This window comes from Boeremia exigua (assembly GCF_020726555.1).
Source record: "Boeremia exigua strain MPI-SDFR-AT-0100 chromosome Unknown C7974scaffold_11, whole genome shotgun sequence".
Taxonomy (NCBI): domain Eukaryota; kingdom Fungi; phylum Ascomycota; class Dothideomycetes; order Pleosporales; family Didymellaceae; genus Boeremia; species Boeremia exigua.
The window spans coordinates 198,974-221,068 of record NW_025763528.1 but is presented as its reverse complement, the minus strand read 5'-3'; the positions used below and the strand labels follow the sequence as shown (position 1 = coordinate 221,068).

The window sequence follows — 22,095 nt, the reverse complement described above, 5'->3', positions numbered from 1 at the left end:
GAGCCAAAGCCATGAGTGTTTTCGGGGCGCGGGCGCACATCAATCCATCACATCAACCTTTTGAAGCACATGGCAGACAGATATGTTCCTGCGGTTGTTTAGCTTTTGAGTTGCGGCAGCATATTCAACCGAGAATGTTGCTTCGAAGGCATGCAGTGGATGCAGCAGCACATGTCGTTCGAACATCTTCTTTGTAGGCGAACAACAGCCATGCTTGCTAGTATTTCATCATGTTTCCGGGACGAAGCCGCACATTCGCCTCTTTCTCATTGACTGTGAGGCACACAGCAGCCATTCCTGTTGCTGCTTCATTTTGTTTTCGAGGCACAGCGGCACATCAGTCGTCCCTTTCCGGTTTCGCAAGCACAGCTTCTCGTGCATGTAAATTTACAGGAGCAGCAGCACATGCTACAATAGCGCTTGAATTTCAGGCACACAGCAGACAGACTCTTCGAATGCGTACGTTGGTGGTGAGGAGCAGCAGCACATATCATTTCCGAAGTGTACTTTTGAACGGGTCGCGCAGACCTGGTCCAGCAGACATTACTGGCATAAGCAATCCTTTTGGGGAGACCGATGGAGAGTAAAGTGGTTGGTTTAGCAGAAAAGGGCAGAGAAAGGCAGTGTTCATTTCATCGGTGGTGAGGGACCGCGACACATGCGATCTCAAGATACACTTTTGAAGGTATCCAGCAAACGAGTCGTGGCAGACATGTGCCACTTGTACTGAAGTTTCGAGAAGACTGATGGGGAAATGTTTGCTTGTTTTAAGAGAGGAAGGTAGAGAAAGGCAGAGACAAGTAGATATTATGTCGGTGTTTGGGTAAAAGAGCACTCACTCCATACGTTGTTTCGGTGATGGTTTTGGAGCACATTAAGAGTCCGGGGATGAGAAGGTACAATGAGCGCGCTGGATGTCAGATTTCAGGCTCGGGCGCGTTGGTAGTCTTCATGAACATCCTGCCGAGGAGAAAGGCACATGAGTGCCCGAGGTTTATCTTTTGAGACAGAAAAATTATAGCTGTACTGTTGTATAGTTTTGAAGCTTCTGCATCGGCCAAGAAGGACGTGTTTTGCGGCATGGAGGGACAGTTTCGGGGATTGGAGACGAGCAGATCATAGTCATCTTTTCTTTCGAGCAGCAAGAGCAGACACTCCCTGCTGTCTTCCAGCCATATTGAGGCAAGGACGGAGATGGGAACAAAGATTAACGCAAGAGAGATGGAGCAGTGTTTCCTTTATCTTAGATGCTTGACTTTACTTTCAGAAGCCGGGAAAGAACCACATCTTGTCAACTACGGCGCCTTTGAACCGCAAGATACTCGACAGAATATTGAGGGAAAGAGTGTATGAATCCAGTTATTCGTGATATTTAGAACCAGCAGAAGTCGCTCGGACATACATATTGTGGCCATGGCTTGATGGTTGCGAAGCGTTGGCAGGCACACTAGCAGTGCTGGTAGAAGAGCATAGTATCCGGCAAGACAAACAAGGACACAACATGTTCCAAGTTGCAGAGAATTTCGATGAGAAGCCTGAACTCACTGGAAGATCTTTTCGCAAGCAAGCAGCAGAGAACCTCCAGTTCCCAGGAGGCAAACACAGACAGCCCATATGAGAACGCCACGCTCGTTTTAAATGATTTGAATTCGTGGTTGCGGAGGATTGGTAGGCACACCAGAAGGGCTGATAGAAGAAGATCGTATCCGGAAGACAAAGGCGGACACAACATAACCCGTCTCGTGTTCATTTTCAGTAGCAAGTCTCAAGTCATTCTAGGATCTTTTTGGGCAAAAAGCCAAGAAAGAACCCCCAGCTTTTAGGAGGCAAAGACAGACGACCATAGACATGGTGGGTACACTTTTCGGAGACATGTGGGTGCTACAGAACAGCCCTGGCAGCATTGACTGTCCGAGCCTTCCGCTTGCGCCATATAGCGCATTTGCATTCGTTTTCGTGATCCCGCTAAATAGTACCGCAGGCTTCTGCAAGAACTCCATGATGCGTTCTTCCAGACTTTTCGATGCCAGGGTCGGCGAGGGGTGTTGATGGCCATGGTGAGAGACAAGAGGTGGCAAAGGATGTAGGTTTTATATAGGAGCTGCGCAGCATAGCAAGCTTCCATGCTTGTTGGTGATACAGAGGGATACCGCAGGCGCAGAGGCATAGCTGCTCAGCTGTCTCTGCGACTTTGAAGTCAGAAGACGTGATCTGATCAGCCAGACACATTCACTGGAAGTTTCCAGTTTTCAGAACATTTCTGAGGAGAGAGAAAGAGAGACCTCATTAAGGCTGGGCGTCAGTGTTTTGATTTGCAGATTGAGGATTGAATGAAGCCATCGATACGGTATCCGCAAACCCAAGAGACAGGACTTCTTTGAGCCCACATATCTTTTTTGACGAGGCAGACGCAAGCCTCTAAGCAGTCAAGCCCGGCAAAATCCAAGAGCATGTACTGAGAAGTGACAGCTTTCAATTTTGTGGGCCTTGCACTCACGTACACTTTCATACGGTCTGCTGCGCATACTGTCCGGGAACCCAAAGAACATGCGACTGAAGAGACGCGCAAGTGTAGTATACTTGTTTTCGGTGGCGACAGTATGCTGTCAAGAGAACAGCTCCCACACATTGGGCAGCGATCGAAAAGTTTCGAATCCCAGCGCTGAGACACATTACGTGTCTGTGATGGACTTTCGACTCCACGCTTGGAGAGGTATCAGGATGCAGAAACATAACAATGCACAATCTGGATTTCTTCCGAGTTTGGCAGTGCAGGAACAGAATCGGACATCGGTTTTTTGGGTGTTAATTTGGAAGAGCGTAAATATGAAAGTGGGATCCATTGAAGCCGGTTTCGGACAGAGATTGGAGGAGCTATAATGAGGTATAGAAGAGCAGGAAGTCAGGCTTTATATACGTGTATGAGTATCTATTACCTGGTCAAAAAGAAACAGACATGTAATGATGGGTTCACGATTTCGAACGGGCTAACAACGGCATTGCTTTGTTGTCTACTAGGTTGAGGACCCGGCTACAAACAGACATCCGATGGCAAGTAGACTGATGTAACGCTTGTGGAGGCTGTTAAGGAGCTTGGAATATTGTCCCAGTGGTGAGGTGGTGTGTTCGCTGGAGAGAGACGGTGCAGTGTTCCACGATGTGCTATTGTTGAGCACGGCAAGAAGAGCTCCTCGTGACAAGGAATGGGAAAGTAGTTAGCCGATTGGATCTCTATCATCTTGAATGAACGTGCATTCTCTCTTCAATCAGAAAATCCTTGTACCCAGCACCACCCACGCCCAAACCCATATAGCGTCCTCTCCAGCCCCCAGCCTACCTCACCATTTCTCAGCCCTCGCACTTCCGCCATTGCACCGCGAACTTCTGCGTACTGGCCCAAATCAGCAACATCACACACCCAAACCGAGAAGACTCACAACTTCCCATCCAACGAATCCACAGTAAGCAGATTCAAAGTCCTCGTCCGCATCGGCGCAATCCTCACCTCAGACTTGATATTCAGCAATCCCTGCTCGCCACACGGCGCCCACACCCTCGTCAGCGACTCCACAGTATCATGCAACACGTAATTCTCGTCCATGGGCCCCGAGAAATTCGCCGCGAAGAACGACTGCGCGTGTTAGCTCGCCTGCAGCCACAGACAACAAAGCATCGTAGAGTGGGCAAACGCACCTCCCTCGCCTGCCCCGAGAAATAATACGACCCGACCGCGCGCCCCTGCACGCCCGCCTCCAGACTCGCGTACCCGCGGTAGTCGGCGCCCAGCAGCGAGTACTGCAGACCCCCGGGATACCGCAGGTTCAGCGCCAGCTGGCAGAACTTGCGGCGCTCGGAGGCGGGGACCGCGGGGCCGGACTGCACGGTGTAGGCGTTGAAGGCGAGCGTGAGCGTTGTGCGGTCGTCCGAGATGCTGCTGGCGACGGTGTTGGAGGGGCAGCCGGTGCCGCCGTAGGTTACGTTTTGGATTTCGATGTGGCTGTTGGGGGGTGCGGGGGGGAGGGGGGCGGGGGCTGTGGCGGCGAAGGGGAGGAGGTAGAGGAAGTAGAGGAGGAAGGATGCTGTTATGGGATTCATGTTGGGGATTGTGGTTGGGATCGGCTGGGATGAGAGTGTGTTGGATGATTTGGAGATGACTTCAGCGCAGCCATGATGCTTTTATACTTCTCTGCTCGGCTCAAGCAAATCGGTTCTGATCATGTGCTGTGGGAGAACGAGAAATGCGAGTTGGCAACGCAGGCTGCTGGGGCTGCGCAGGTCTGCTTATGTAGCACATCGAGCTAGGAAGCAAGCCGGTTGTGGTACTTGTAACCAAGCCCAAAACTCTCTGACCAAGACGTGACTATTATCATGTAGGCTTCATGTATCGTACTTATATCCGAGTCCAAGAACGGGCAGTTTGTGCTGCACACCTATTGTAGATGTCTCCGCCTATTTGAATGTTCCAATGAACACAACCGGCAGAGGCCCAGATGTGCTGGATTACGGTGGAAACACCTGACTGCAGTCGGTGAGTCAGTGTTCCAAGGATCCGGAGTTGTGGTTCCTCTCGTGGCTGAAGGCTGAGGGAATTACTCGTAAGCTTCGATTGATCAGCCATATTGAGTTATTTACAGAACTGAACCTTTCACAGCCAGTGATGCAGAGCTTTAGGGAGACTAGCTCATCAGAAGCCGTGCCAGAGCTGGCAATGAACTACATGCGAGAGCGAGCAGACCGAGCTGAGCTCCATCGTGCGCTCAAGGAAAGGGAGACGGTGATAGAGAGAGCAGTGCTGGATACAGTCTCGAATGCCGACGAACCACGCTTGAGTAGAGAGGAACAGTTGCATGTATGAGATAGAAGTTGGAAACGACAAAACCATGGCTGGGGTATCTTGTAACTGTGAAAACACCTCTACGCGCCTCGTGCCTCGTCTGCGTCCTTGGACGATGCTGATGCTATCGTCTCACCCTCCTGGGCTGCGACATTGTTCTCCTCCCGGGCGGCGACATTGTTCTCCTCCCGGGCGGCGACATTGTTCCCCTCATGAGTTACGACATCGCTCCCCTCCTGGGCTGCGGCACTGCTCACCTCCTGAGCTACATCAACACTCCCCTCCCCGCCCTCTGCGCCCATCCCCAGCTCCACGCCCAAATCATCAAGAAACCGCTCTGCCTTCCCCTTGCTCCTCTTCTCCGCCATTACACGTCTCTTCTCCCGAATCATCTCCTTCCTCGCCTCCACAGCATCCTTCCTCTCGCGCCTCACGCGCTCCGTGTCCGCCCTCTCCTTCTCCAGGTTCGCCATCTGCTTCCGGCGCTCCTCCTCGTCCTGGTCAAAGTACATGAACCCCGTGCCGCGCGTGCGCGCCTCGGCCCGCCCGTCGAAATGCAGCTCCGGCGGCGGCGTCAGCTCCTTGTCGCGCTTGGCGGCCAGATCGGCCATCTGCTGCGCAATCGTCTCGTCGGGGTTGAAGGCGTTGGTTTGCACCGTGTCGCCGAAGATGAGTTGCTCGGGCATGCTGGGACGCGCGGTGAAGCGGTCGGGCGCGTCGTGGGCGAGGGTCGCCTTGCGGTGCTGTTCGCGGGCGGCTTCGGCGCGCGTGCCGGTGCGTGTGCGCCCGAATTCGTCGACGTATTCGACTTGTTCGTCGTCGTCGCTTTCCGAGGACGAGGAGGAGGCGGCGCCGGAGGCGCCCTGGGTGTCGGCCCATTTGCGGTCGAAGTCGACGCCGTATTTGTCGTTGATGTCTTCGACGTCGCCGCGTTTCAGGGCGGCGTAGAGGCGCGCTTTCTCCTCCATGCGCCGCTGCGTGCGCTTCCAGGAGGCGGCATCTTCGCTCTTCTCGTCGGTCGTGCGGCCGCGATGCTTCTGTGTGGCGAGGTCTGTGTCGTCGAGGTCGGCGAGTGCGCGCTTCTTCACGTTCTTGTTGTGCGTCTTGAAGATGTCGTCTTTCTGCGGGCGCGCGCGGCCGGAACCCGCAAGCTTGTTGGCATCGTTGCTGGAGGAGGCTTTGATGAGGTTGGAGAGGGTCGACGAGAAAGCGACGGTGCTGGAGCTGCTGATCTCCTTGCGCTTGCTGCGCGCGGTGCTCTTGGCGCCGTATAGATGCGCGTCTTTGCCTGAGAGGTGTGTGTTGTTGCTGGACATTGCGGTGTCGTTGGAGACGCGTCGCGAGGGCGATGTCGGAGCTCAAGCGTTGCTGCCCCGCCACCCCACGTCGAAGCATGTAAATCGCCGAGCGGCTCCGCTGGCATGAGGGTTGAATCTAGGTTTGAAGCTTTACGAGAGCTTGTTCTTCCTTCATACACGCCTCACACAGTCAATTGATAACAGCCACCATGTCTCCTCCCCGTCAAGTCTTCATTGCCGTCATCGGTACGTAGATCAGCTGAAGAGCGCTCAATTGCGACTTCCACTTTCCTGAGCAACTGCTGACACCTCTAGGCGCCGGCGGCGTAGGAAAGTGCTTCCTGAACCAGCTCACCGGCCTGGCACAGCGCCTCTCGCAATCGCCGTCCTCGCCATACTACCTCTCGCTGATCTGGCTGTCAACATCGAAGAAGGCTATCTACCACGGCGATTACAAGTCCCTCTCCAACTGGGAGTCCGAGCTTGCCAACAACTCCAAGCCCACGCTGCCTCTGCCCCAGCTGCAAGAGTACCTCGTCAAGGCGCCCGGCAAGGTCGTCCTCGTCGACAACACCTCGAACCAGGATATCGCCGACGCATACCCTGGCTTCCTCAAGAAGGGCATCAGCATCGTGACGCCCAACAAGAAGGCTTTCTCCGGCAACCTGCAGCTCTTCAAGGACATCTTCAGCGCGGCCTCGAACGGCTCCGGCGCAGGCGGCTTCATCTTCCACGAGTCGTCCGTTGGTGCGGGCCTGCCCGTCATCTCAACGCTGAAAGACCTCGTTGAGACCGGCGACAAGGTCACTAAGATTGAAGGCGTCTTCAGCGGCACTATGTCCTTTCTTTTCAACAGCTTTCAGCCCACATCTGGCGGCGGCGGCAAGTTCAGTGCTGAAGTCACCAACGCAAAGGACAAGGGCTACACCGAGCCCGACGCTCGCGACGACCTTAACGGCCTCGACGTCGCCCGTAAGCTCACCATCCTGGCCCGTCTTGCCGGCCTGTCTGTGGAGTCCCCTACCGCCTTCCCTGTCCAGTCGCTCATCCCGAAGGAGCTTGAGTCGTGCACCTCCGGCGACGAGTTCCTCGAGAAGCTGCCGCAGTTCGATGGTCAGATGGATGCGCTCAAGGCCGAAGCCGAGAAGGAGGGCAAGGTCGTGCGCTTCGTTGGTAGTGTCGATGTGCCCTCCAACGCCGTTAAGGTCGGGCTCGAGAAGTTCGACAAGAGCCATCCCATTGCGGCGCTTAAGGGCAGCGACAATATCATCGCCTTCTACACTGAGCGTTATGGTGAGAACCCACTGATCATCCAGGGCGCAGGCGCTGGCGGCGAGGTCACGGCTATGGGTGTCACGGCGGATCTGATCAAGGTGCTGAGGCTGCTGCACTAGGCGTTGTTCCGAAGCGGTACGTCTGTAGAGATGAAGAAAAGTTCAAGTCAAAGAATACCAGTTGGAATTTATGAACACTGTGTCAGTCAGTGGTGCTGAGAAGTGACGGTGGTACTCTTCTAGAGCAGTGCTCGACGAGAGACGAGAAATGACATGAGCTGGCGATTGTACGGAAGGGGATTCCTACTTGTGCCATACGTCTCGTTCACCGTGCCGATTGTAGACCCGCCACATACAAACCGTCAATACAGGCGTCCCCAACAGGCAGCGTACAGGGCGATCTACGCAGAAATGTTGCTGTCCCATGAACACCCTTCATCTAAGCTTGTCAGTAAACTACAGCATTATGCCCTGCTCGTCAACCACACCTCACCTCTCCAATTACCCCTCATAATCTCCAAGCCGCGCTTACCGTGGGTACTACACTGCTATAACTCCTCACCTCCAATATGACATCACAGGCGGGGTCTGGCCAGCATCTAGATGGTAACGGATTGACCCACCTGCGGTCCGGTGTGGCTCCACACTATAGCGAACCTGGGGAGTGTGGCTAGTAGGCGCACTGCTGACGTGGCTGAGCTATCGACATGCAACTTTTGTGTTGTAGAACAACGCGAGGGGCATGTGTGCCGAGTTCCGTAGAGCCCTGTGGAATGCAGGTGGTTATGGAAGCAGGCTGCATTGGGACTCAGGGAGATGGTCCAGAGGAAGGTGTCGGTGTCGCGGCGTAATCGAGCTCTGATAGGTGAATGCCAAGCTTCCACTAATCCACCCGCATCTTACACATGCTTCCCTCGCACATGCTTCCTTCACACATGATGCGATGACTTACCTTCTCACTCTGTGATCTGGCGTTGCCAAATCCGCATCTGATCGTCTTGACTGCTGAGTCACTCGTTGTCGACACATGGCCAGCTCGCCTGGTTTGCTAGCTCTAGAGTACTGTGTGACAACGTGTCCGGCACATGGCTCCCTAGCCGCCCCAGGATACCATTTGGATGGTGTGAGGACCGTGGCTCCGGAACCGCGTTGGTCTTGGATGTGTCACACTGATCTGGGCAGTCCCGTGGTGACGGGAGCGATAGGTCAAGAAATGTGCTCCCGAGGCCAGGTAACTTGGCCTCGCTTGTCTATGTCCACACTGTCGAACTGACAGGGTGCCCGCGTGATGACAGCGACGATTCGTAGAGGGTTGGGCTGGAGGAGCGGGGTGAAGCTTGCTTGGCCAAGCTTGGCGAATATGCTTGGCGCTAGCGGAGTGATTGTATGAATGGGTTAGCGCCAAGCGAGTCGTGCATGACGGCGTCGAGGCTGTGCAGGTTTGTCGACATGGGCTGCATGCGAAAGTGAGCCATTACGATTTCGTGCGCGTACATGCGCATGAGTTTTCGTTATGGTCGTGTTTGAGATAATTTGGTAGGGTGATGGTAAGGTTACCGCCAGCTGATGTTCGGGTGATGTGTAACCGTTTGTCCTACAGAGATGGGTAAAGATAGTAAAGCTGTAGTCATGCCTTAGTCGGGTCACCTCATGTCTAGAAGGGATTCAGATGTGTTCTGCATGTTTCAGTCCGGTCGTTTCCGCCGAGCGTCATGATAAGGCAGGGTGAGATGCATAAGCAGTTGCAGATGTAGTCTTACCAAGCGCCGAAATGATACACCGAGATCTTTGGCAATTGCGCGATCCGTGATGTCTTGCCGCAAAGTCTCATGTCGCAAGGGACGATAAGGTAGGTATACCCTTCGGTTTGGTTACTTTTTTGAAGAGCAGAGTTCGGGCTGCAATGCAGGAACGTGCATATCCATGGTGCTCAGGAGAACGACAGATCTAATCATCTAAGGTTGCAGGACTGCTCACAGATGACTGATCGGCGTTGGAGATTGTCGCGGTGGCGTGCGGCCCCAGGTGGACGAATCCTGTGATTGATAAACACGGATCTAAGTCGAGAAGGAAGGTGCAGTCGGCCCACGAGACAATGACTTCATCCGAACATGTGACGGTTGGCGGCCGTGTCGGACCTTTCCTCGCATGTCGAGAGATCCGCATGGTTCTCCCGCGCACACTCTTCGGTATGCCGACAGCTCTCGCTACCGAGATTGGTGTATATGCAGCCCTGGTATTGTCCACGTTGTTTAGGCTGAGAATCCTTGAGCTGTCGCAAAGTGGCAAGCAAGCCGGTGCAACGTGCGCCCACGAGCAACGGACGAGTTCTGGCGCTGGGAAACATGTTTAATGGAAGGTTCGGCATTACTTTCTAGCTGCCTTTCACCCCTCAGAGGCGCAGCTCGACGGTGTGTTCGAGTCAAGTTGGCACTTCGGGTGCGTGGGGACGATCTTCCCCGGCAGTAGTCGCCCTGTGCGAGTAGCCTGGCAACCCTGGCTAAACAGTAGCCCTGGCACCACGCAGATTACAGCTCTCTCGAGTTGTCAGAGCGCTGCCGCTGTGTCAGGCAGATAGGCGTTGTTGTTGCACAGGGGCGCCGATGAATAGACACGGCGTGGTTGTCGCCTGATGCAAGCGATCGTCTGCCAATGAGCTGCACCACGTTCGCGCAGCGAAACGAAGCGCGGGTCGCAATCACGAACAGAAGGAAAACGACCCGGGAGCGGTGAGACGTGTACGCATCGTTTGTCTGCTTGAAAGCACTGCGCGTCCCAGAGAGCTGGCACGGATCTGCTCAGGGGAGTGAAGGGCTTGTCACTAGCTGTCACCAACTTTTGGTGCGCCGTTAGCTTGAGTTCCGTGTGCGTCGTCCCGGCGCCGCGCGACGGGGCTGCTCGTAAATGGAGAGTGTCTAGGCTGCGTCGGGCAGTATGTGTAGTCAAGGCATAGCACGCGTGGCTGTTAGAGACCGCCAATTTCCTCTCCGCTCGCGCTAGACCTGCTCCCCATGTCAGGACTGCCGTACGTTTCGCAGCCCAGCGCCGCGGTGCATGTTAAATAAAGTCGGCCTGCTGTGTAACCACCGTTTGTCCAGCTCACGACTCCCGTCACACGATCCCAACTCGCCCTAGATAAATAAGGCTGACCTCATCACTGCCTCTGTTGCAACTCTATTTGACTGCCTGCGCTGCTCATCCTTGTGTAAGCTGCCAGCACCAAGACGCCAACAGTCATCACCAATCGTCATCTTCCACCAAGTTCCGCCCTCCGCCGTTTCTCGACAGAACCCAGTTTGGCCGAATCACAACTGTCCGTGATTCCACCGTCGCGCTACAAAAGCTCTCCCCGCTCCCCGTCCACTTGAACAGGCAAGGGATCATCTCGCGCCAACCAATCAACAGGCATCCCTTGGCACACCGCAACCATTCACTGACCAGGTCCTGCATTCATAAGTGCAAGTCTGCCGCCTGTTTCCAATTCCTCAGCTGAAGCATCACAACTCTGGTCGACACATACTCGACCATCGCCCCATACAACCACCATTGTGGCTGTGAGGACTAGCAACTAGTCTACCCCAGATCGTCGTCACTACTTGGTCTTTGTCTTGTGACAGCTACCATTAAACCACTCATCCACAAATCGCTCAGACCTAAATAAGTCATAGCCACCACGTCTTCCACCACGACGTCGCCACTCTTCCAAGGAACAACACCTCGCAAACGCATCCAAACCAACATCACCTAAACCAACAACATGTGTGTCACAGAACTTTGCGTCACCAACCAGAGCTGCCAGCATCGCTGGTACCATCTGGTCCGTCCATGTGCTCCGTCCACAGACCTGTCCTCTTGCAGCAAGAAGATGGGCATCTCTGGCTGGGAAGTCAAGGTCGACCACTGCCCATACTGTCAAGGCGACGCCACCAACTCTGAGTACCGTCTGATTGGTAACGGCCCAGCACCTTCCGTTGGCTCTCTCTCTGGCCTCGCACGCGCGCATTCGACAAGTCTGCACGCCGCTCGCCGCGATGAGCGCCTCCAGTTGGTCACTTCCAGGAGCGACAGTGTCACAAGCATTGGCAGCAAGAGCAGCATAGTCACAGCCGCCTCCGAGAAGAACCGCGCCATGAACGCAAGACTCGATTCGTACTTCTTCCCGACTGAGAGCTCCCCCGTCTCGCCATTCCCCAGATCCGCCCGCGAGGGCGATGCTGAGGGTGCTGAGAGCTCCAGCGACACATCAAGCAGCGACCATGCTAGCCTGCGGCACCAGTCCATGTCGAACGAGCCTTACAGAGTCAGCATGATCTCGCGCATCGGCCGCAAGACCAAGCGCTTCTCAATGTTCAAGTGAACAAACCCAAGCGTTAGACGTATCAGCCACGTCATGCTCAGTGCACAGCCTGCGCCCAGCAACCGTCGTTTTGTCAAACGTCGAAGCTTACCTTTACTGCGGGCCTAGACCGACTCCGCTCGACTGCCAATCCAGCGGACCCGGCAGCCGGGCTCCGCGGCTTGTAAACGAAAACGGCTTCGGTCCGACCGCGCGAGACCTCACCATCGCGAAAGCATCGACAGTCCTGAAGATTTTCAGTCTCCTTCTCATCACATCATTATTCAGCGCAGCGGCATTCTCCACTTCTATCATGTTTTTACTACGTCTCGTCGCCTAGCACGATGAGGTGCGCTTGCTTTTCTTCAGATACCCACCTTGTATGACTGTACGCAGTCACATGCAACATCTAGCTTCATCTATTCTTCGGTATTTTCACAAAAGAAGAGGCGTCACACGCAGGCACACATTTTATTGGGCCGTGACAGCGCGCGACAGCAAGGGCGACCTGCTTCCTTCGCAATTCCTACCGGACAACATTTCCGTTCTTGATTTAGAATTACGTTTGAGCGGTTCTTTAGGGTGTTCTTTACGATGGCGCACGGCCGCGTTGGGCTGCAACAGGTTTGTTGTTGCAAACTTTCTGGATGTGCAGTTTTGTGCGCACAAGCTCTACGATGAAGCACAGGCATTGGACGCGTTGCTACATGATGACCATGAGTCGATCATCTGCAAAAGTCCTAGCACGTTTCGATATCCATAGCAATACATTTTTTCATCACTACCATTACACCGCTGAAGTGAAATCCCTTGCAAGCTCATTTTCTTCCACCGCTTAAACCCACTATCGACCTTCGATGAGTATCTGGAACTTCTTTATCGCCCCATTGCACACCGCCATACCTGTAGCCCTGTGGCCTTGCTTCGCTTCGCGAGAAGTCGAGCCGTGGTCCACTCGATGCCCCCACTTTGTGATGCTGCAGTGTGCACGGTTTATTCTCGCCAAGATGGGCCGGCAGACCGCTCCGCTCCGCTCTGGTAGGGGTACGGATCGGGCGCTGCCGGAGTCGGTGTGAAGGGGATACTCACGTGAAACGCACGGCAGTAGCTGCATCTGTCCTCCGTCGCCGATAGATAGCAATCCTGCACTGTCAGACTCTCTCACCGATGCAATGAACATCCCAACGAGCCAAACGATGCTGTTCTCCACTCTGTGGCGCGCAACACGAGCTGAAGCCCCCTCACGGCACTTCGGCACCGATACAACTAACCTCAACACTCGACATACCTCCATCCGCGTTCCAGCAAAGACCTCCGAAGTCTAAACAAGCACACCAAGCAGAGCTTAAGCCCTCGCGTACATTCTCGGCGACATGTGCTTCCCGAGCAAAGGGGGCGCGTAACACACTTGCTGAGCGCTGATGCGGTGATCGACATTTGCGGAAAGTACCACCTTGCGTGCGGCCACGATCGTCGAAGCAGAATCACGCACATCAACGACGCTCGCGCACGTCCAGCCCGGAGGTTTCCGCAGGCACCGAGTGATCCGGCACGAGAAAGAGATGAAAGGTGAACTGGAAGCACGGCCGCGCCACGTCACGTCACCCAGCGCAACGGCCGGAATGTACACAGGCGCTCCCATGTGAGGAGGTCAGAACGCGTGTGCGGGGGCTCAAGCTTGTCCAAGCCTACCAAGCTTCGCTGCGTAGGCTTTGCACTGCGTGAGGATTGTAGGCCTGATGCGGTATGCTGACCTGATGTCGACTTGTGCTTTGTAGCGCAAGCAATGAGATATCGTGACACAGAACAGCCAGAGATACGACAGTCATGACGCCTAGGTGTAACGAGCCTACGCATCGAGTGACCCTACCGTCATCTCCAGCAACACTCCAACCCATTGTCGATGTACACGCACCACAAACATCCGACTCGACGCACTCAGAATCTCTGAAATGCACCCAAGCAAGAACAAGCTCCACCAAGCCTCATTCCTTAGCTTAGGGGGACATGCTATATCATCCGACTCCGGCAATATTGGATGCCGATCCGCAAACGAACGACTTCATCAAACCGACTGATCGACACGGACCCAGCGCTGTCGATCCAGATCGACATGATGTCGGCATGGATGTTAAGCTTTGCATCAGTGCGTCAATAAAAGGCAACTTGGGGCTTGTTTCTCAGCGTGTGACAGGTACCACGTCGCTGGGAATGCGCAAGTGATCGACACAGGACGACAAGGTTCAATGACGTTTCATGCCGGGCATCCATGCGCGAACGGTCCGGGCAGTAAGGTTTGCGTGTGGCAAGGCTGTTTATTGATATGCACTTGAACCCGGGGTTAAGTTAGCAATGGAGTTCCCCTCACTCGGGGTCTGTCTAGCACTCTATTTCGCAGGTGCCGGGTGGTTGCGAAAGTGGAATATTACAAGATGGACGGCACCATCTAAGGCAAATTTCATTGGGTTTGTGCATAGATGCCCCCGCGAAAGGTAAAGGCGACACGTGTCCAATAAAACCGATATGATTGGGGTCTAATATATATCACACTTCCGAGCATACGAGCACCGAGTCTCGGTAACTTTCAGAACAAACTTCTCTCACGACATATGGCAGAGAATGTTCCAGAATGACAAGGAAACCAGCAAAGTATACGCATCTCCGTAAGACTTGAGCAATTTATCTTTGAGCGGAGCGACGTCCGTGTCGTACGATCGTTCGAATAAGGCCGTTGCAGCCTATCTGGCAGGAATTAGAGGCCAAACGAGCGGGCGTTCAAGCAATTGTAAAACTCTAACCTAGCTTCCCCTGTCTCGAAGGTGTAGCCTGTACCAAGTCAAAGACACAGCACGTTTGCTGCTATTTTGGGCTTTTGGTAAAGTCAACGGTTGAAGGTTGTATTGCAGTATGCAGCCGGTCTCTTACTCACTCGCATGCGACATTGTCAGGTAAGGGGCATGCGTTGAGTCCGACGTTTCGTCGGACAGCATGACAGTGTCGACAGGCTCTCAACGGTGTGTATCGTGGTGTCATGTCGGTGTTGTTTCATTTGTAGGTGCGGTGGCTCGAGGATAGGAAGGAGAGGCCGCAGGAACGACTCGAAGCAAGGCTGGCGACTGGACGCTCGCCGCTGAACTGCGACGTCGCCTGTTGTGTCTATTAGCATCTGATCACATCTGCAAGTAAATCCTGATTTCACTTCCAATGTAGCAAATTGTACTTGTGCTTCCTGTTTCATTGTCTTTGCGCTGTTTGAACGGCATTCCTACATAGACTGTGTTCAGTCATCACCTTCGCACGTGTGCACACGTTCAGTCTTGATAAAACGCCAACGCTATGCATATGTCTATATCGAGTATGGTGTGCGTCGGACAGATCGAGTCTACTTCTTCTTTGCTCCCTGATATGTAATGTCGTACTGAAAGAAGCTGTCCCAAATACTCCCCCTCCTCGTGCCAGTTGATTGTCTGGCTGGACTCGTTGCCGGGTCCACAAGCCTCGTATCAGACTGGCTTACCACTCTTGGCTTGTTCGGGGGCGTGTTAGGCGATCGCGGTGCCACGGTACTGCCTATGAGACCGGACGGACTGGGTATAGGAACGTACTCTGGGCGAGCAATTGTTACCTACAGGAAGTCAGCACTATATGAATCCTTGAGGGGAGCTTAGATTTACCACATCAGCAAGTCTAAGGTCCCCAGAGCTGATCTTGCCGCACATTTGCACCGTTTTGCTCTGCATCGGCACCGGTGGTATTGGTAGATGTCTCGCGCAAATGACTTGGTCGATGGATTGCAGCTGGACTGGCGCCTCGTGTTGCTGTGTTTGAGTTCGCCCCTGATTCGATGGCATCGGAGGAGCTGAGCCGTTCAACGGAAGGTCGGCCACCACCAACAGGTATGCTCTTTTTGCTAGTGCCACTGCTTCGTCGACTATCTAGAGACTTGCCGAGTTGAATAGCTGGGTCAGTGGATGACTTCTTTTTTGTACGCTGCATATCTGCTTGGCCGGTTACCAGACTGCTAGTTGCAGTTGTCGCGCTTTTGAGGCCGGGAGTGCCCGGAGCCATAGGCTTCTCTTCGGTTGCATCGAGTAAGTACCAGCGGAGACCATCAGACAGTTCGAAGGGATTGTCATCGTCGACAGACACAGCGTTACTCGACGCAATGGAGCGCCCATCGAGGGAAGCTCGTGGACCATCTAAAGTCTTCGAGAGATCTACGACGCGCTCCTCGATTTTTGAGATCCGCGCAACCAGCCACTCCTTGCCATGTAGACGATGCGAGTCCTGTTCTCGAAGGAAGAAATGAGGTGCACCAACATTGAAAGCGGCCCAGGGACGATGGGCGTTGTTACGAGTAGGTAAGAACAGCGCGAGATCGCCCTCTTTAAAAGATCGATACGCAATCTTCTCGTGGCTGTCGGCCTGGAAGCGATGCGACTTGTCGCGGTAAGCGCGTGCTTCCTTTTGCCACTTCCTGGCTGTGTGCTCCATGTCTCGCATGCGCTTGGCCACAGCTTCGCCAAACGTCTCTGTATTGAAGAGTTCTAACTTGCTGATGAGCTCCTTGTAGCGCTCATCTTCTTCTTCAACGCTAGTCGAGTCGGTCCATTGCAGGAACGAAAGGTCGCCGTTGTCTTCGAGGAAGCGTCGAAGCGGTGTAGGTGACGCCGCTGTCGTACTGCGACCTAGATCACCGGTAGTACCAGCCATCACCGAGCTGTTGCTCATCTTAGATGCGCGTTGGAGAACCATCTCGCCGTTCTCGTGAGTAATGATGAAGCCAAGCGCTTCCAACAAGCGAACGAGACGCTCATGCTGAACGTACAAGCGCTGGCTAAGCTCCTTTGCGCGACTCAAGCGTAGTTGGGAGCGAGAAGAATCGAATTCCTCGTATTTGAGCACCTTTTTGCTGAGCCGCATAATCTCGACATCGAGACTGTTTGAGTGCGAATTCTGCTCAGCCAACTCGATTTGTAAACGTCCGACCTTTGCCTCTTCCTCCTCAGCTCGCCTTCGCAAAGCCTCAGATCCAGTTTCGCCTTCGGCAAATTTTGCGCGCAGATCATGAAGATGCCCACGTTCTTCGTCAAGCTCGGCGGCGATCGAAGCTGCTCTCGCTTTCTCGGTGTCAAGCTGCTCGCGAGCAAACGCGAGTTCCTGCTCATGCTTGTTGATTTGAGCAGCCAGTGCCTGCTCCTGCTCCTGCACTCTCATGCATGTGTTCTCATTCTCCGATTTAGCGATTGCAACGGCCTCTTCGAGCTCCCTCTGATGATTGAAGGATCGACTGGCGAGGTCCTCAATATGTGTGAGTAGCGTGAGATGATTGTCTGGCATATCGCTGTTTGGCGCGAGGTGTCCGAATACCGTCTTGAGCGACTGGACTTGCTCGGTATGCACCGTCTCTTGATCTGCTAATTTGGTACGGAGATCCGTGATTTGTTCGTTGGCATGCATGAGCTGTTCGGCAGCCTCAGTCCGAATCTTTTCGTACTCGGCAGTCAATTCATGCACTCTGGCATCGATCTCGCTCCTTGCATTATCTCGACTTCCCAGGATACGATCTAGCTCATCTTCTGCCTCCTCGATCTTGGCCTTATAGACATGAATTTCTTCCTCCAGTGATCGACGTTCATCCCCAAACTCCTTCTGCTGCGCTTTCATGTTCTCCATGATGTTTTCTTTTGTAGAGACGGCTTCTTCTTTAGCAGACACAGCCTCCTCGATCTGCCGTCGCATTTCAGCCTCAGCCTCTTTCGCCTCCCTGTCGAGCTTGTTGCGGGCATCCTTCTCAGTAGAGAGCTGCTGCTCGAGCCGTGTGATGCGACGCTTATCTACGTCACCTTGAGCAGATAGTCGCCGGGATGATATCGAGGATCGTCGAGAGAGCTCATCATATGGCTTGGGAGAAGCGGTCTCAATTATAGGTGTCGATGGGTCTCCTGGGCTTTGAAACCCAGGCGGTGGCGCTCCAGCTCCACCTATGGATAGCCTACTGTTTTGATTCGAGCGATGCAGCAAATCCTCGAGTCGTCGCACTCGGCTCTTGTTTGCTTTGAGTTCGTCGTCCAGCTTTGCGTTTGCTTCTCGGAGTACGCGTAGTTCATCGTCACCTCGGACCATGAGTTGAGATCCTTTGCCAAATGCAGGCTCGTGGACGCTGCCCATCTTGAAGTTTTTAGCGCGCTTGATCTGCTGCTTTGTTGGTCGATCCAAGTCCTTGATAGCCTGCGTAAGGGCGTCGGCTTCAGAGCTTTGTCCCTCGAGGTTCTGCAGAATCTGAAGGTATTGCTTCAAGTCGTTCCTAGCGACCTCGGGCCATACGTGCTTCTCGGGTTGTACGTTCATCTCAAAACCAACAGCGCCACCCTGAACAGCTTCAACATTGATGACGTCGGCGATCGGTTTGAGCCATCTCTTGCGTCGCCGTTCCTCCTCCTCCTGGAACGTTGCCATCTCTTCAGCTAGTGAAGACGTGTCCTTCTCGACTCTCTCGGTCCATTCACGTCTTCGAACAGCCTCGACCAGCAGGGTTCCATATATGTAAGGAAGTCGGCCCACAAGCGAGATCAGCTCGAACGCTGCAACTCCTTCCTGTGGTATGTCGATCGTTTCAAGCTCTGCGTTCATGCCAGAGATGACAGATTCGATGTTCGCTATTCCCTGCATGCTCTCCACGGAACTCCGGATGGCTGTGTTCTTTTGCTCTACAGATCTTCGCACGAGATCGCTCATCTCAACGCTGTATTCACTGATCGCTGGCAAGAAGTTTCGTGTGTGCAGCAGAGCCATTTTCGACACCTGCGCCACCGACTTCGGGTCGCTGGAAAGACCCATGACGTGTTCATAGTCCGACTCGACTTTCTTAGCAACCGCATCGATCTCGTTGTATAGGCGCGCAGGCTCCTCCGAATCGTCCACGAGAGAGCGGCTTTGACTCTGACCTACTGCACTCAGCAGCTCGTTATAGTCAGCCGCGATTTGCTCCAGCTGCGCGTTCATGCCAGCCATGCGCTTGCCAAATGACTCTCGCACGCGCTTGCTTGTGCCTGTGGCCTTCTTAACAGCCTCGACGTCCAGAAAGTCCTGCAGTGAAGCATTTGGGGTTGGAACTGTCTTTCGCAACATCTGTGCAGCTTGGGGAGAGCGCAGCTCTTTCGTTAAAAATCGCGCGAACTCCAGCTTTGCAGGTATCGAGCCGAGCTGCCCAAAGTCGGCGTCTAGGCGCCTCAGATTGTCGCTGGCCTCTTTCTCCACGCCATCAAACCATTCTTTGGCTGCCTGGTACTTCTGCTCTAACCCTTTAATGTGCGAATCGTGGTTTCCCACAGCGACCTGTGTTCCTCTCTCTATTGTGGCTTGTTCGGAGAAGTGCTTTGAGGCGGTGAGAGACATGGCGTGTGAGCTCTCAAGGACGGCGAAGGCCCAGTCGCGGCGGGCTTGGAAGAGCGATCGCCATGATTGCATGTCGGTATTGTTCGCGAGGAACTTGGGCGGGTCTTCAGGCGTGAAGGCATCTGGCAGCGGTATGGATGGGATGGTGCGTTGCGATCCGTTCGATAGCTCGCGGCTGTATACGAAGATATCTTTTTCGGTGAGCAGCGCTTGCAGTTTGACATGCTTGCCGGCGGGCGTCAGCAGTATTTGGAGCTCAGGCGGGATTTCTGTAGCTCTTGCGATCCAGTGCTTGAGCGCATCGACGGATCCGAATGCAACGGGATCAGCGTCGAAACGCTGGCCCGTATGAGCTACAGCAATCTGCAGCGACATTCGGCGATTGTTCCTGCTGCCTCGGAGAAGTCATGCAGCAGGTGTAGAAAGACGGTCGGTGAAGCTTACACTTGACCGCAGTATTGCGACTATGCTGCCAAGCAGGTTGCCGCAGGGATTCGGCGCACGGTCGGCGACCAGGCATCGTTTACGCGCGCGATAACTGAATATCACATGTGCACTCGAAGTCACCCACTTGAGCCATCAAATCTTAAGAAGGCGCAAATAGAATGGCGGACGCAGTTGATACTGTCATGACGGATGCAGCTGCCAGATCGCAAAATTCCAGCGATATCAGCGATCTATTGCAGACAAACCACAGCGACGCGTTCGCGTTCACTGAATCAGAGGGATTAGCCCTTGAGCTCTACGATCAACTACGAGAACTAGAGCTACAACAGAGTTTGCTTCAAGCGCAGGACCCAGGCACGTCTTTCCGGTGTACGAAATTTGACTCACAAGGCTAACACACTCGCAGCACGTGTGGACAATGTCTCATCGCTCTCAGATGACGACTTGCAAGAGCAGCTGATGGTAGCCGAGCGCGAGGCTATGGAAGCAAAAGCAGAGTATGACTTGCGCAACAAAATCACCCACAACATACTTGTTACAGACCCTGTCCTTAAGGCTGTCCATGGAAATGGAGAAACTGGGTTTGCCGAAAAGTACGTTGCCCATCGATGGTGCTGAAGCATGACCTGACATCAGATAGACGGCTACTACCTCTACTTAAAGAGAGTGACACCATTGCTATGGTGCACGGCCGCCTGGCTACCGACCTTGCCAATTCTAGTCGTGTCTTAATTGCGGCGGAGCAGGCCAACATCGTTGCAAATCAGAGAAATAGAGAGCTTTCCGCAACCATGCTGGCTCTCGCAGAGGCCATGAAGCTGCAGTCAGCCGATGATATTGACGATCCTAAATTACGCGAGCAGATCAGGGCAGTAGAGAAAGAATTGAAAGACTCAAGGAAGCGGATGAAGACGCTCAAAGGTATCATTTCGGCGATGATCGTAGGGAGCGGCATCAATTGGGCGGCGGACGAAAGATTGACAGAATTGGTTATGGAAGATGAAGATGACTGAAGATCTTGGTATAGAGGCGTGTGTACAACTCGAGCAAAAGAACACCCGACAGGATTCTTCTGCTTCGTCATGCCGAGCTTCCTGCTGCGAGACGCGGATAGGAACATGAGGCTCCACAGCGGAAGTTCTTTCCAACTCAACCCTACAAGGCACAGGTCCTGGCTTTTGTGACGTAACAATTCGACCAAAAAGGCCAAAAACTTGAAGGAAACTGTGCAAGAAGAATAAGGAGGGGCTGGACGTGGGGATGGTGAAGTAGTTTTCGTGATGACGTAGTTTGTTGATAAACAGCTGCTAGAGCTCTGAAGCTATAGTAGAAGAGCTTGAAAGCCGTGCGGTTGAAACTCAACGCAGCGCAATTCGTAAATAGACGTATCGATGGCTGCAGTGTTCGTCTGTCAAGCTGATGTACTCGGCTGGCTGTCTGCGCACTATTGAATATGATCGTCACGCGTAAGGCAAGGTGGAGCGTGACGCAAGCCGCAACGTGCCTGCATCAACGGCTTTATGAGCTCATCGCGAACTCCTGCTAGCATCAAGGTGGCTACGTTGACGCTCGGATATGTGGCTTCGAGGTGTCGCCACTGCCTGAGAGACGCACTCTGCGACTTGGAGGTCGCGATGGGTCCAGGCCTTGCCACAGCTCTCGAGTCACGGGTGCTTGCAGCAAGACAGCTAGCCGTCTTCTTGCTGGAAGCGGACCGGGCGCGTGAAACTCGGCCCACAGGCAACGGCAATGGCACAGGAGGGCACTTGCTGCGGGGTTAGGGAAACAAGCTGACGGCCAGGCCAGCCCTAAGCGGCCTTGGAGAACATCGAGGATTGCAGGCACCCTTTCCGGACGGCACGCGCATTGTGGCCAGGCGAGTGAGCGAGTAACATCGACCAGCCAACAGCCCAAGTGATATCAAGGGCGGCATTGCAGCATTGACCAGTTGCAGCACGTATCAACTGCAGCGCGCAATTTCAGAGTTCGAAACCGGCAAGGCAAGGTTGGGACTGGCAGCGCCCAAGTTGCTGCACGTTGTGCGCCGCCTTGCGCAGAAGCTGGGTGCTTGCAACGCTCTTAGAAAACGCAAAAATGAGCGCTTTTTCTTGATCTGCTCAGAAGGATGCTAGAGATGGTCAGACACAGTCGAGTGACTCTGGAAGTTTCGCCGATATCGTTTGCAGCCCGTGTGTGGTGCTGCAGAGCACTGGGCGTCCGTTAGGAGGGGCTCGCGCCTGCCATAACATCAGAGGCGCTTACATAACGCCCGCTTGGCGCACCTGCGGTTTTGGGGGGAGAGCCGGTCGCCCTCACTGAGTGAGCGTTCTCTCCATACAAATCCTCACCATACAAACTGCTTCCACCGCAGAACACGACTTTGGTGAGTCTCGCTTGCACTATAACATACCAACTTGGTATTCAACACAACCACACACCTCTATACTATTTTGTGCGCCTTTACTGGCCTCAATTCGCGTCTCTACAGCTCTTCCTGCCTTCTTTTCT

At 53.9% G+C, this 22,095-nt stretch overlaps 7 protein-coding genes across 7 annotated transcripts; 3 read left to right on the top strand and 4 right to left on the bottom strand.

Annotated features, from left to right (window-relative positions):
* Positions 1–3,348: 3,348 nt before the first annotated feature.
* C7974DRAFT_379246 (uncharacterized protein) lies at positions 3,349–4,095 on the bottom strand (the record flags this gene model as incomplete). Its single annotated transcript, XM_046140453.1, has 3 exons — positions 3,349–3,391; positions 3,438–3,631; positions 3,694–4,095. 3 exons carry the CDS (start codon positions 4,093–4,095, stop codon positions 3,349–3,351), a joined length of 639 nt encoding a protein of 212 aa, XP_045993117.1.
* Positions 4,096–4,328: 233 nt separating this feature from the next.
* C7974DRAFT_441938 (uncharacterized protein) lies at positions 4,329–6,150 on the bottom strand (the record flags this gene model as incomplete). Its single annotated transcript, XM_046145388.1, has 2 exons — positions 4,329–4,824; positions 5,092–6,150. 2 exons carry the CDS (start codon positions 6,148–6,150, stop codon positions 4,714–4,716), a joined length of 1,170 nt encoding a protein of 389 aa, XP_045993116.1. The 3' UTR covers positions 4,329–4,713.
* Positions 6,151–6,286: 136 nt separating this feature from the next.
* C7974DRAFT_42715 (homoserine dehydrogenase-domain-containing protein) lies at positions 6,287–7,980 on the top strand. The gene is made up of 2 exons (XM_046144553.1): positions 6,287–6,378; positions 6,448–7,980. The coding sequence occupies exons 1-2, from the start codon at positions 6,342–6,344 to the stop codon at positions 7,524–7,526; spliced, it is 1,116 nt and encodes a 371-aa protein (XP_045993115.1). The 5' UTR covers positions 6,287–6,341; the 3' UTR covers positions 7,527–7,980.
* A 3,030-nt stretch (positions 7,981–11,010) lies between these two features.
* C7974DRAFT_42719 (uncharacterized protein) lies at positions 11,011–11,944 on the top strand. The gene has a single exon (XM_046144554.1). It carries the CDS (start codon positions 11,164–11,166, stop codon positions 11,761–11,763), a length of 600 nt encoding a protein of 199 aa, XP_045993114.1. The 5' UTR covers positions 11,011–11,163; the 3' UTR covers positions 11,764–11,944.
* Positions 11,945–12,338: 394 nt separating this feature from the next.
* C7974DRAFT_42780 (uncharacterized protein) lies at positions 12,339–13,187 on the bottom strand. The gene has a single exon (XM_046144579.1). It carries the CDS (start codon positions 13,034–13,036, stop codon positions 12,587–12,589), a length of 450 nt encoding a protein of 149 aa, XP_045993113.1. The 5' UTR covers positions 13,037–13,187; the 3' UTR covers positions 12,339–12,586.
* A 2,017-nt stretch (positions 13,188–15,204) lies between these two features.
* C7974DRAFT_42674 (autophagy-related protein 11-domain-containing protein) lies at positions 15,205–19,580 on the bottom strand. The gene has a single exon (XM_046144530.1). It carries the CDS (start codon positions 19,513–19,515, stop codon positions 15,430–15,432), a length of 4,086 nt encoding a protein of 1,361 aa, XP_045993112.1. The 5' UTR covers positions 19,516–19,580; the 3' UTR covers positions 15,205–15,429.
* A 102-nt stretch (positions 19,581–19,682) lies between these two features.
* Positions 19,683–20,854, top strand: C7974DRAFT_42557 (centromere protein H (CENP-H)-domain-containing protein). Its single transcript, XM_046144480.1, has 3 exons — positions 19,683–19,941; positions 19,994–20,180; positions 20,228–20,854. Exons 1-3 carry the CDS (start codon positions 19,746–19,748, stop codon positions 20,598–20,600), a joined length of 756 nt encoding a protein of 251 aa, XP_045993111.1. The 5' UTR covers positions 19,683–19,745; the 3' UTR covers positions 20,601–20,854.
* The last annotated feature ends 1,241 nt before the right edge of the window (positions 20,855–22,095 follow it).